Genomic DNA, 13,979 nt, shown 5'->3' on the forward strand with positions numbered 1-13,979 from the left:
AATTAGTATCCCTGAAAAGCCTATAAGAGGAGAGTACAGTATATTTGGGTATCATGATTTATAAGTGATCAGAGGGTTTGTCAACTTATTAGTCATTCGAAATTAACATGATTAATTGCATCTGAAAGTTTTTAAGGACACAAGGAAATAATAATTAAAAGTCTCATTAAATTGTGATAACCGACGTAACAGTATATTCAAAGTAGAGACTGGATTATTCGTTGAGTTTTCTCTTCAGGCCAAAGGTCTTTGCTATTTGCTTTGTTATTTGCCCATAAATTATCTTTGTCTTTGATCAAAGCTGCTTATTGTTGCATTCGTGAATATATTTTAGAACCCGTTCACCAGAACCAAAGGTACCAATGAAGACGTACGTGTCTAACGTAGGAAACGAGCGAAAGACTGGATAGACGGCGTCGTTTTTTTAGTATAATAAGCATACAAATTGCCTTGAATCAGTGGACCATGCAGCGGCAAATTATGAGCCTTTTTCCCTTTATTCATTCATTACTTTCAACCGACTGACAGTTTTACGAAAAAGAGAGCGATGGACGGAAAACTAAACATGGGCGCGGTGTCACATGAAGAGATATTCCCATCCTGTGGCACAATTATTGAATCCGGCCCTTATGGTTATCAGCAGAAAATATTCTGGTGTCCATGTCGCATTAGAAATGAGGTATGAGTATTTTGCAGTCAATAGGGATCAAGTAGTATCACTCGGTTGAAAAACTAAAATGTAAATTTTTGTCTTTCATCAAGTATAATTCAGTACCGCAAAAAGGGGTAAGGGTTTCGGCGTTTTCGTTGTGGAAGTTTTTAATATTTTTGAAACATAATTTCTTTCAGGACAGGCGAATTAATCATATGTGAAATTTATGCCCATTTTACATGTATGTTTACAAGATATGTACTGAGACATCTGTATAATTTCATTTCAACTTCCTCGCTTTGTTTCGTCGCTACACCTTTTAAAATAATAAGGATCATTTTTTATTTTAATGTTTTACTTTATCGTATCAAAGGCTGAGTTTTTTTTAACAAAGGTTGTAATGCCATCGGATTGGACAAACTTTGATATCGGCGGAAAGTCCAGATCATCACAAAGAAATTTTCTCAGGACCAAAACACAAGTTCCTTTTCATGCTTGAGAAATTCAAGGTAATCAACGCTGGTTTCAGCTTTTTTATTAACAATATCTTCTCCATTGCACAAAAATTTTTAATTAGTTAATCGATGCTTTCAGTTCAATTCCAACATTGTTAATCTACAGCATCTATAACAGTGTTTCTGGTTTTAACTGTACTCAGGTGTACAGAAATTTCACGGTGTCTGAAAACTCATCGTGGCCTTCAACAGGAAAACCGCCATATAAAAGACTAATAAGACTTAACAATAAAATGTTTGATCCTGCCACGCTTAATTATCAAATTGGGCAACGAATTACATCAAACACTAACAAAAGCCTTTAAGTGGCATATAGAGATTGCGTTTCGAGTTAAAACGAAGTTTTCTTATTATTACCCTTTCAGAAGATAATTTATTTTCAGTGGTCTTTTAAGGATCCATACAATAACTGACAACTCGGTCGCTTTACTTATGCCCTGTTCAGAGAGTTTCAAGGTTTCCGCTTACAACGAATTAAGTAGTTATATCTCCGGGGGGGGGGGGGAGGGGGAGTACTCCCTTATAAGGGCTTAATAGGGACGTGCGGGCAGCCAGGGTATGTTTTTCGGGATTTTTGTCACAAACAGGGTATCGAATTTATCATTTTTTTGTCTTAATCAGGGTATCGACTTATCAATTTTTGTCTTAAACAGGATAAGTGTCTTAAACAGGGTATCAAAAATCAGAATTCTGTCTTAAACAGGGTAGGAAAATCAGCGATATTTGTCTTAAACAGGGTTAGGGTATGAGGGGCCGCGCCGCACCTCCCCACCCAGAGATATATCGAGTACCACCCCCCCCCCCCGGTTATATCTTAAGCATATCCGATCTTAAAATGTATCTCTGGTTGTTTTCTTTGTATGAGTCGTTTTAGAATTCATCAGTTAAATTAGCTAACCACGTTTCTTGCAATTTGTAAAATGTGTTTCGCCTCGAGCAACGGAAGCTCCGCTTGAGTTACCTCACTCGATGATATTTCGTGGCCACCAAATTTAATGGATGGGAGACCTTTATCACACATGTCAACGGTCTCTAACTTAACGAAACTAAGGATTTTCTTAGCTAAATGTCTTCCTTCACTGGCATAGTAGAAATTGAATTGGTTCTGCCACATAAAATTTGTCAAAATGGTCCATTGAATCCTTTACAGTATTTTCTGTGTAGGGAATTTGTGCATGCAAGTCACTCTTCATGTAACAGTAATCGATTCAGTTTAAGAAAGAGCTTTTGATAAGAGGTGAACAGGCTTTTACACGAATATTCAACGACACTTTTATTTATAGCCCTTTCAAACAATCCTACCGCCAAGGTGAAAGCTTCTTGAAGCTTGATTGGTGGAATACTTTATGAAACAGTCAATTAAAAGGACAGTTCTTAGCTGTATATCTCGTCGCTATTTTCCTTCAAACAAGACTTAGAGGGGACGGTGTAACGGTACAAAACATCATACAGAATGATTTTTACTGGCTTCATCTGCTTTCTGTGGCTCCTACAAACGGTAGAATCGGCGACAACACAAAGCCAGAATAACCTACCTTCAAAGGAAACTACTTGCAACATAAACAACTATTACAGCTTTCACGCTGGACCCAAGCTCGAGAAAATAATCATAGAAATGAAAACAAAACTGGAAGCAATTGAACAAGAACTAAAAAATTTATCCAAGAGAGAAAAAACAAGGAAAAAAGGTTGGTTGGTGGTAACAGTTCAGTTTTGAATGCCGTCACTTCTTTAAAATATACATAATTGCTAGACTACTGAGGGATTGACATTCTAAGCTTATTTATGCCATATTTTTCGAATTCAAGCTGGTTTGAATTTTCGCATAGGCTTCAGTCAATAAGAAAAGGGAGTAAGAGTTAAAGAGTATACACACGTTTATAAGCTATAACGCTCTTTTAATGGGTGATTAAAAAATGTGTTAACCCATAACTACGGCCTTATATATTATATATGCCACGTAAATTATATAGTGAAACACTGGGTCGCAAAGATATCCTGTTGTACCCTGATTATAAACCTTATTTTTTCATTTCCGAACTGATACCCATCGTCGATCCTCCTCATAGATCCATTGCATCAGAATTCAGTTTCTTCAAAAATAATGATAAATATTCTTTGCTCATTAAAAGTTCCAGATCCTGTCGCCTTCTTCCCCCTTAATGCTGCGTACGGTACCAAGGAGATTAACAACCGAGCGGTAAAAGGGATTCCTCGTGGGGTTACCCTGGCACCAGGGCCCGATGGAAGAGCTAACTACTCTTATAAATTTTCTGGAAGCTCCAACAGCTACATCGAGTTTCCCAACAGGATTGGAGGACCTTTAGACGTGCGTTATTCGATGACTATGCTGTGCTGGGTGTACTCTGATGGCCAAGATGGACCTCTATTCAACTACAAGACTAGTGGAAGCTGGGGTGTTCACCTGTGGGTTGGCAGTGGAAAACTCTTTGTCCGTTTCACAAAACGAGGTTATTCGTTTACCACCTATTTGAAACACACCAGTCTCGCGGGTGGATGGAAGTTTGTTGGCGCATCTTACGACCGTTGTTCTGGCGAAGCCAAACTGTGGGTTAATGGAGCTGTGGTTCAGACGTTAAACATTGGAGCGGGCCTTGAACTAGCCACTCAAGATAGTATCAGAATGGGAGCGAAGAGTGGTAATAGGGGGTACTTCAAAGGGAGAATTGCTCAGATGCGGATCTACAACAGAGCTTTGAGTCAGGAGCAAATTCAAGCAATACAGAAACTAGTCGCAGGTAATGAAAAAATAAAAAAAAAGGAAATTTAAATGTTCGTTACAATGTGAAAAATAAAAGTGCACAAGGTGAGCGGTCATTCTCTCATCAATGGGTATTGAATATTTTCACTATAGAATGATCCTGCTCTGAGTTCCAATGGCACTAGCTTCGACTTAAAGAACATTTTAAAAATAGCTTGTATTCAGATGGTACTGAAGAGTTCAGTTTTTATACACAGAATATTGCGAGCACTCGCCGGACTGAATTGTGATACTGTAGATTCCTGACTGCAACTTTTTTAAGACTCAGAAGTCCATAGCTAACCTGGTTTGCTGTTATATTTCCTTTTCAGCATGATCCTGGAGAGAAGCGTCAAGTTTAAAAAAATTTTAAGCCAACATTTAGAATGGAGCATTCTCTGCAGCTTCAAAATTTTGTATGGACTTTTCTTTTTGTAAAGGGAAAATAAAGAGTAACTGTACATGGAGATCGTGTGAAGTTCTTATCCTCATCGACGTCGAAAGTCTCGCATCATATATGCAAGAACTGTTAAAAAGTATTAAAATGGAAGGGGCTTGGGGGCAGGAATAGATAGGTCAGGTAAAGTTAAAAGACAGCGACTTCAAATTTGAATCAGCCATGCTGATTGTTTATGCTGAATGATGAACTGCCCTTGAAACGAAAAAAGCAGAAATTGTTCCGTAAGTTTTAGCAAGTGTACTTCATGCCACGATAGAGTTTATAAAACCCCTTTGTGCTACGGTCTAAACACAGTTAAAAGGCGGCTTGTACGTGTAACCCTAACCTAATAATCATCATTTTCAGATGGGCCCCTTATCCACTCCCAATAAGGTCATACCCACTATGAAGCGAACCAACCATCCTTACTATCCAAAAATTGTTCAACCAGTGCCAATCTCTCTAATCTATAGAAGTTAAATATTAGGGTTTCCAGTACTAAATTCTTTGCCTCGTTTTGACGAGCAAAGCCGTTTTTTGAGAATAAACTACAAGACTACACCTCATAGCTTATATCTAGATGAAACAATGAAACAAAATCTCGGTTAAGGTACGGTAAAACGGGCAACAAAAACGTGACCCTATTTTCTATGGTGCTACTATTCAAGCCACCGTATTGTTAGTTCTTTCACGGGTGTTAACTGTTTGAGCCACCCAACGAAGCTAGCTTTAGGGGCGCACTGATTTCAAATTACTGCCACTTAAGTTGAATAGAGAATTGGGGGTAGGATCGATAAACAACAACAACAACAAGACCCCCCATTCATCAGGCGGCCGTGGAATGGGTTAAGAGATAGCCTTTTGAAGCGAGAGGCGATTGGCATTATTTTTAACTGAGACATTAATTTGCACAACTCACCCCCTTCACTAGTCTGTGTACAGACCCTCCCGCCTCTCTCAGATTTTTCCTGAGGGGAGGTGGGAGGGGTCTATACACAGGCTGCCCATTCCCCAATGCCTCTGCCACCAATTATACAGTATATGACAGTACTAACGTGACTAACCTAATCTAACCAGAAATTCCAAAAATTATTGTCAGTCTATAGGCTTACAAAATGTGACAGTGTCAGTTTTGGTGGCTTAGTTTCCTTTTAATAGTAATTTCTGTTCTTTAAATTTCGCAAAGAAAATTAAGTTTCAGTTTTTCTGTCCGATATTGCATTTAAAGACCTCCTAACTATCAACGTGAATATGTTTCTCTTTAACGGGACGATATACAAATAGTATATTCCTTCTTGTATTTACTTTCGATCCACACGGAGGGAGCAATTACCGTTTGAGTAAGCCTTGGTTATCGAAAGGACTTCTGAAGTCGATAAGAACGAAAAATAAGTTATATAGACAGTATCTCAGTAATCAATCTTCGCATTATCAAACTCGTTATAAAAATTACAAAAACAAATTGAATCACTCATTAAGAATTGCTAAACGTATATATTACGAAAAGAAAATCGATGCTTCTAAATCAAATTCCAAAGCTACATGGAGAGTTCTGAACGAAATTATTAAGACAAAAAAGAAAGCGTTTAAAATCAATTTCATCTTTAAAGTTGACAACCAAGAAATTACGGATCCAGTAGACATCGCTAATAGATTCTGTAGTTATTTTTCCAGTATAGGACCTAATCTAGCCAAAAAAATTCACTCGTCTGTCTCTCACCGCAGTTTTCTCTCTGGTCACTTTTGTCCATCGGTGTTTTTTGATCCAGTGACTCCAAATGAGCTATCGGAAATTTCTAGTGCTTTTCGACCAGGTAAGGCAGCTGGCCATGATAGAATTCCCATTTCCATCATAATATATATATTTAGCCACAGCTAAAAGCGAAGCTCCCATTGATAAATTTATAACTTAAATCAAACAATAATTTTGTATTCCACAAATCAGTTAACTTAAGGGCACATTCATGTGACTTTTGAGGGAAAAGCTAAGTGATTTTGGAGTGAAACAAATTTTGTATCGAGTTGATATAGCCTTATATGTAGACCCAAAAAATAGTCTTCGGTCACATTTAAGAGCAATGATGGCTCTCGATCACAGTAGATAAGGCGTGGAAAACAAATTCTTGGAAAACAAATCAGACCGAATTTTTTGCGTTCGACAAGTTTACAAATTCTTGCCAATAAATCTGGGTGCGTGCAAACCAATCTTTTTAATTTTTTTATACACCACATCTGAGGAGAAAGAGTACTATGAGGCGCTGTTTTTACCATACAGACCTCGGACAAAATGCAGTATTTCACAATTTTGCCAGAGAAATTGCATTCATTCAAAATTCAGGACCATCGAAGCACGCGTGGACTTTTAATTAGCGAAACCGTTCACAAAATTTCCAAAATCACCTATACGGCCAGCCGGTTCTAACTTTTGACAAGCGCCAAATGTGCGAAGAAATTTCAAAAGAGTTACGCTTCAACGTGATAAAGAATTCATTGAGTCTATTTTATATTAACGGTTTTATAACGATGTGTAATCTTAAAAAGCGTTTGATACGCTTGGCATTTTTAGTACTCCTGCAAGCGATGTTTATGAACGGCTGAAAACAAACGGCAAAGCGATGAAAATTGCACTTTTGAGACTACCAAATATCAATAAAGAAAAATAATTCGATAGAACACTTACAGAGACAACAATGTTCATTCACGAAAACAAATGAGTATTTAAGTGTGTCTAAGAATCCTCAAGTCTTTACTAGTAAGCTTAAAGTTTATGTTTTAAGCCGCCGGTTTCCCGGTGTTGGCTGTTTTCAAATATGAACTCACGACAAGAAAATCGTTCAAAGCTTTCTTTCTACAGCCAAAATTACAACTACATATTCTTCGGAAAGTTTTTTCTTTCTATTTACGTTGAATTAATATCGACGAAAGGCTTTTTAAAGTTCTGTAAGCTTAAGCTCATATCAAACCTCATACGAGGTCAGATCAGTGTCTCAGTCAAATCTTAATACAAACGTGCATAAACTAGCTTCATAAACTGCGCCGCTGGACTTCATGAAATTAGATTTAAATACAATAATTACTCAGGCTTACCATATTTCGAGATGCAGCTCCTGAAAGCTATCAAATAAGGCAAGGATCGCTTGAGCCTTTATAATTCTCGTACGCATCCAGCAAGGTGAAAAACAAAAACGATGCCATCCGAAATCGGATTATCGGCTTTGACAAGCGACGCATTTTTCAACCAAAAACCCAATAAACAAACCAGCCATGAATAAGAGAACACTCTTGATAGCAGCTGTATTTCATTTTGTACATCCAGTGGAAAAAAGACAGTTAAAAACATCACAAGTTGACTCAAAACTCTGTCAGCTTCAGCTGTCAAAGTAAACAACTTTCAAGATGCTGCATAAATTTTACGCATGAACACACCCGTCAAATTTTAACCAATCAGAGCATAAAAATTGGACATGGAGCGTGACCAACACGTGATCATAGTAAGAAAAGGTCTTCCCCGCCTGTATTTTAAAAAAAACTGGCTGAATTTTTGCGTCTGAAGTCAGTTTGAAATCAAAATCGTAATAGTGCGGGGCGATACTGACATAAACACAACATATTTGAATTTAAAACAAAAATAAACGTGAACATGCGATCGTTTAAATAGGTCGACACCTGAGCCCGCGATACGGTCAGGTGATAGAGGTCAGCGGATACCCTGTTTTGACAGCTGTCAATTGATGACAACATTGATCTGCAATCAGCTTTCTCCTGGGCTCCCAAAGTAGCTAGAAAGTGTGAGAGTAAACATTGGTATGCCTGTGGTGCGGACGGACGGTCGGTCGGTCGGTCGGTCGGTCGGTCACGTGATTACCAAATTTTCTGGGATGGGTAGATTTCCTTAGCTATGGGGCTCCGCCCACGCGCGCGCTTCGCGCGCGCGAGGAGCTCCGCTAAAAAAGTCAATTCAAATTATAGCCGATCCTTTAGCTCATAATATATAGATTTAGCCAGGGCTAAAAGCGAAGCTCCCATTAATAAATTTATATTTTAAATCAAACAATAAACTTGTAATCCACAAATCAGTTAACTTAAGGGCACATTCATGTGACTTTTGAGGGAAAGGATAAGTTATTTTAGAGTGAAACATCTTACATCGAGTTGATAGCCTAAATATATGTACACCCAAAAAATAGCAAACATCTTCTATCACATTCAAGAGCCATAATGGCTCTTGATCACAGTAGATTAGGCCTCGAAAACAAATTCTTGGAAAACAAATCAGGCCGCATTTTTTTGCGTTCGACAGGTTTACTTTACAAATCCTTGCCAACAAATCTGAGGGTGTGTAAACCAACCTTTTATACTTTTTATACATCACATCTGAGGTGAAACAGTACTTTTTATCATACAGACCTCGGACAGAATACGGCATTTCACAATTTTTCAATGTCCAGGACGATCAATCGTGGGCTTTTAGCGAAACCGTTCAAAAAATTTCCAAAATCACCCATACGGCCAGCCGGTTCTCATTTTTAGTGCGAGCTGTAAGTGTGGTCGAGTGTTTGAATGAACTTTAATGGAGATACGCTTCAACATAATAACGAATTTATTATCATTACTTTTTATTATTTAATGGTTCCAGTCATAACGATGTGTAATATTATAAAGCGTTTGATACGCGCGACATTCCTAAGTACTCCTGCAAGCGATGTTCATGAACGATGAAAACAAACACCACGGACAAGCGATTAAAATTGCAAGAGAGACTACTGACAATCAATAAAAGAAATATAATTCGGTAAAACATTTACAGAGACAACAATTTTCATTCACCAAGACAAGTATTAAAGTGTTTCTAAAAATCCTGAGTCTTTAAGCTTAAAGCTTAAGCTTAAGTTTATTTTGTTTTACTTTCAGCCGGCCTCCCGGTGTTTGTTTTGTTTTTCAAAGATGAACTCCTCGAAGCAAGAAAATCACTCAAAGTTTTCTTTCTACAGCCAAATTTATAACTAAATATTCTTCGGAACGTTTTTTTTCTATTCGTCGTGAAAAAAAAAAAATCTGAAGGCCTTTTAAAGTTCTGTAAGCTTATATCAAACCTGATACTAGATCAGATCATTGACTCAAATCTTAACAAACGTGCAAAAACTTGCCGCATAAACTGTGCTCGACTTCATGAAATTAGATATAACAAAAACAAACATCAAATACAATAATTACTCAGGCTTACCATTCGAGATTCAGTTCCTGAAAGATATCAAGGAAGGCCATAGTTGGTTGAGACTTTTAAACCCTCTTACGCATTGAGCAAGGTGAAAGACGAAAACAATGCCATCCGAAATCGGATTACCCAATTTTGACAAGCGACGCATTTCTCAACCAAAAACCCAATAAACAAACCAGCCATGGATAACAGAAGACTCTTGATAGCAGCTGTATTTCATTTTGTACATCCAGTGGAAAAAGACAGTTAAAACATCACAAGTTGACACAAAACTCTGTCAGCTTTACCTGTCAAAGTAAACAACTTTCAAGATGCTGCATAAATTTTCCGCATGAACTCACCTGTCAAATTTTGGCCAATCAGAGTACAAAAATTGGACGTAGAGCGTGACCAACGCGTGACCATGGTAAGAAAAGATCTTCCCCGCCTTTATTTTTAAAAAAGTGGCTGAATTTTCGCGTCCGAGGTCAGTTTGAAATCAAAATCTTGACAGTGCGGGGCCATAGTGACATAAACACAACATATTTCATATGAATCATTGGAAAAAATAGACTTGAGCCTGCGATCATTTGAAACTGGTAATTTGTCAGCGGATAACTTCAAAAAGTACTCGACCTCGATGGGTCGACACTTGAGCCCGCGGTACAGTCAGGTGACACTGGTCAGCGGATATCCTGTTTTGACAGCTGTCAATTGATCACAACATTGATGTGCAATTAGTTTTCTACTGGGCTCCCAAACTAGCTAGAAAGTGTGAGAGAAAACATTGGTTTCCCTGTGGTGCGGACGGACGGTCGGGCGTACGGTCACGTGATTACCAAATTTTCTCGGATGGGTAGATTACCACATTTCCTTAGCTATGGAGCTCCGTCCACACGCGCGCTTCGCGCGCGGGTGGAGCTCCGCTATAATCAATTTATCTATCACTCATGGCATTGTTCCCGACCAAATGAAAACTGCTCACGTGATACCACTCTTTAAAGCCGGTGATCGATCACTCTTTACGAACTATAGACCGATCTCGATTCTCCCTAGCTTTTCTAAGTTTCTTGAAAAGGTTGTTTATAACCGTCTTTATAATTATTTAAGTAAACTAGAAATTCCATGTGATAATCAATTTGGCTTCAGGAAAATCATTCAACTTCGTTAGCATTGATTGACCTATATGAAAAAATCTCCCTTGCTCTTGATCGCAATGAACATGCCGTTGTCGTTTTCCTTGATCTTTCTAAGGCCTTTGATACCGTCGATCATAATATTCTGCTTGACAAACTCGAACACTATGGTATACGTGGCGTGGCTCTGGACTGGGTTAGAAGCTACCTCTCCAACAGGTTGCAATTCGTTCAATTTAACGGTCAATGCTGCTCTCCTCAAACTATCTGCTGTGGTGTCCCCCAGGGATCCATTTTGGGCCCCTTGTTTTTCTTGCTCTATATTAATGATTTAAATAACGTATCGACGCTCGTCGAGCTGATTTTATTCGCTGATGATACTAATTTATTTATGTCCCATAAAGATCCTGTCTACCTGGCAGCCTCACTCAATTCCGAACTTAATAAATTATCCACTTGGTTTAAGGCAAACAAACTCTCCTTAAACCTGAAGAAAACAAACTTTATGTTATTTAAGCCTAGACAGAAAAGCTATCATTTTCCAATGCAAATATGCATAAATGAACAGAGAATCGAACAGGTTAAGGAAACGGTCTTCCTCGGTGTAGTCCTTGATGAACGTCTGTCTTGGAAACCGCACATTTCTCAGGTAGCTCGTAAAATCTCGAAATCAATAGGTGTTATTAATAGAGCAAGATTTTTCCTACCTAAACCCTGTCTAATAACTCTTTACTATTGTTTAGTTTATCCTTATCTTCATTATTGTATTATTGTCTGGGGATCTACGTACAAGACCAATCTTCGCCGTCTTGTCTCTTTGCAAAAGCGAGTTATCAGAATTATTTCTAAATCAACTTTCGATTCTCATTCAGACCCTATTTTCAAAGAATTAGAGCTACTAAAACTTTCCGATATTAGACAACTAGAATTGGGTAAACTTATGTTTTCTCTTAACCATTCTCTTTTGCCTTCAAAGTTCAACAATTATTTTTCTTTAAACAAACAAGTCCATAGCTATGCCACTAGACACGCGAACGATTTTCGCCTTCATTTTTGTAGAACAAACCTTCGTAAATTTTCTGTCAGTTTCCAAGGACCTACTTATTATAACTCTATAGAAAATGATATTAAAGAATCTAATTCTCTCCACTTATTCAAAACGAAATTGAAAAAAAAAAATATATATGAATTATTAGTTATAAATCTTGTAGTAAATAGTTATATTTCTTCACATGTCTGATATTATTTTTATACTTATTGTTACATGTACCATACCTTATATTTTGTCAACTTAACTCAGTCTATGTAATTAGTTAATTTATACTTACCTTCATTGTATTTTACTTTCGATCCTGGCCTTACTGTTACTGTTAACTTTATTTTTACTCTGAGAGAGCCCATTGTCTATAAGCCTCATGGTTTCTTTTTGGGCTTCCTCGCCACATTCATTTGCTTTTGTGTAACTGTCTTGTTTTATCGTTATTTGTATTTTGTGGTAAATCAAATAAAGTTAAAGTTACACGGAGGGAGAGAATTGCAATGGGTTAAAGCTTTTCCCTTGGGCATCGTGGGATGGCATTATTTCTGCAGCTCCTGCACAGGCTAATGTCGACTTTCGAATACCGTATTTACATAATCATTCGGCGTAGATATAGGCTTAATAACTTCACACAATAATTTTGTGTTCGTCCCAAATCGACTTCCAAATCTGACCTGAAATGACCTGTTCCCTCTCGCTGAAATCGGTCCCATTGAAGAGGAATGGCACACGCAAAGTCTTCTGGGAGTTCTGTCAGTCATATTGTCTTTTTGCTGCACAGATGAGGCGGCCTCCATTTTATGATTGGGCGTTGCCCTCACGGGCCGCCCAATAAACAAAATCGAGTGAGTGAATTCGGGGGTTTTAGGGGCTAGATAGAAATTCTCCAAATTTTGTCTACAGCCACTTCGACACAAATCCCTAACCACAAAACGAACAACAACAACCAAAAAAAGATCAGAAAAACACATAAGCAAACAACTCAGTAAAGAAGCTATCAGACAGGGAAAGTTAAGAGAAATTACAAAATGTTTGCTATAACCCGGTTTTTATAACTCCAGGCCAAGTAGAATTAAATAGATAGAACAACTAAATCTGTGTAATTTTATTTATTGAACGTAAATACGCAATTCAGTTTTCGAATTGCTACGTATTTATTAATGACCATTAATAAGTCAACTCAAACTTCAAACTTCAAACTTCACTTCAAACTTCAAGTAAGCGGCCGAAAAAACTGATGGATTGGATTGGATTGGATTGGACAAGTACGAAAGGCGAGGAGGGTCTCCCGACTTTCGACTTCCATCTTTTGACTTCCGATTTCCAACTTCCAATTTCCGATTTCCGTATTTTTTTTTTTTAATTCCGACTTCCACCTGCCACCTATACTGATCAGCAACAGTGAACGACTTAAATACTTCAATTTTATTTCATGCGGATCTTTGCGGGCTCTATTAACTCAAGAGCGCTTTAATCTAACTTCAAACTGGCTCCATTTGTTCAATATTCACTGGATAAGTCACTACTACTTATCTGCTGGATAGCGATTTATCCGGTGGACAGTGCTGTCCAACTTTTCAACAACCGGGCACTGATCTTTAGTTATTGATTGATATTTCCTTTCAATGCCGGGAGAAATTCATCGTGTGTGGTCAACAATGCTTTGATCTGCACGGGAAAGCTATAGGGTGTAAGAGTGCAAAAAATAGTCTTTGGCAAGCTAAAGGTCAACATATCAATTCTGTCAATGACCTTGTCTTTTTTGGTTGAAGGAAAGAGTTTATACTATTACTATGGACAAAACAAGCCTAGACAAAAATCACCAAAATGGCACGTCTGAGGCTATTTTGAGTAATTTTGGTATCAAGTTGTCGGTTTCTAAGGGTCATTAGAGGAAGATTAAAAGTTTGTATACCAAATACCTCGTCTTTTCGCTATCATTTCTCCTGACTTATCTTCACCGCGCGAGGTATAGAAGACTGAAATCGAAAGTCGAAGGTTGTTTAACTCCGGCTCAGAATGATTTTGTTTGCTTTATCTGTTTTCTGTCTGTGCTGCAAACGATGGAAACAACAGCCACAACGCAAAAACAGAATCGCTTAGAATTCTTAATATTAATATTTGTTACGTATTTCACCCAGTGTTACGACTTTGATCCGCATAAAACGTGCAAAACTTGTAAGAATGCATCATTTGATTGCACTTAAACTCCATTCTCGTTTGTTTCATGCAACATGATC

The 13,979-nt window shown here is 37.9% G+C and overlaps 2 protein-coding genes across 2 annotated transcripts in view; both read left to right on the forward strand.

Moving 5' to 3' along the window:
• The window catches only part of LOC140953594 (NADH dehydrogenase [ubiquinone] 1 beta subcomplex subunit 7-like), a 139,506-nt gene extending 125,711 nt beyond the window's left edge, over nt 1-13,795 (forward strand). The window contains exon 4 of the mRNA XM_073403010.1: nt 13,783-13,795. The gene's annotated coding sequence lies outside the window, so the exon portion shown is untranslated. The remainder of the gene's footprint in view (nt 1-13,782) is intronic.
• On the forward strand, nt 2,595-4,359 carry LOC140953593 (uncharacterized). Its single transcript, XM_073403007.1, has 3 exons — nt 2,595-2,855; nt 3,300-3,926; nt 4,261-4,359. Exons 1-3 carry the CDS (start codon nt 2,621-2,623, stop codon nt 4,263-4,265), a joined length of 867 nt encoding a protein of 288 aa, XP_073259108.1. The 5' UTR covers nt 2,595-2,620; the 3' UTR covers nt 4,266-4,359.
• Nucleotides 13,796-13,979: the final 184 nt, after the last annotated feature.

The sequence above is a fragment of the Porites lutea genome, chromosome 12, assembly GCF_958299795.1.
Source record: "Porites lutea chromosome 12, jaPorLute2.1, whole genome shotgun sequence".
NCBI lineage: Eukaryota > Metazoa > Cnidaria > Anthozoa > Scleractinia > Poritidae > Porites > Porites lutea.

Coding starts and splice junctions, on each gene's coding strand:
- LOC140953593 (XM_073403007.1), top strand. CDS start 2,621: ATGATTTTTACTGGCTTCATCTGCTTTCTGTGGCTCCTACAAACGGTA. Junction 2,856..3,299: donor AGAAAAAACAAGGAAAAAAG/GTTGGTTGGTGG, acceptor GCTCATTAAAAG/TTCCAGATCCTGTCGCCTTC.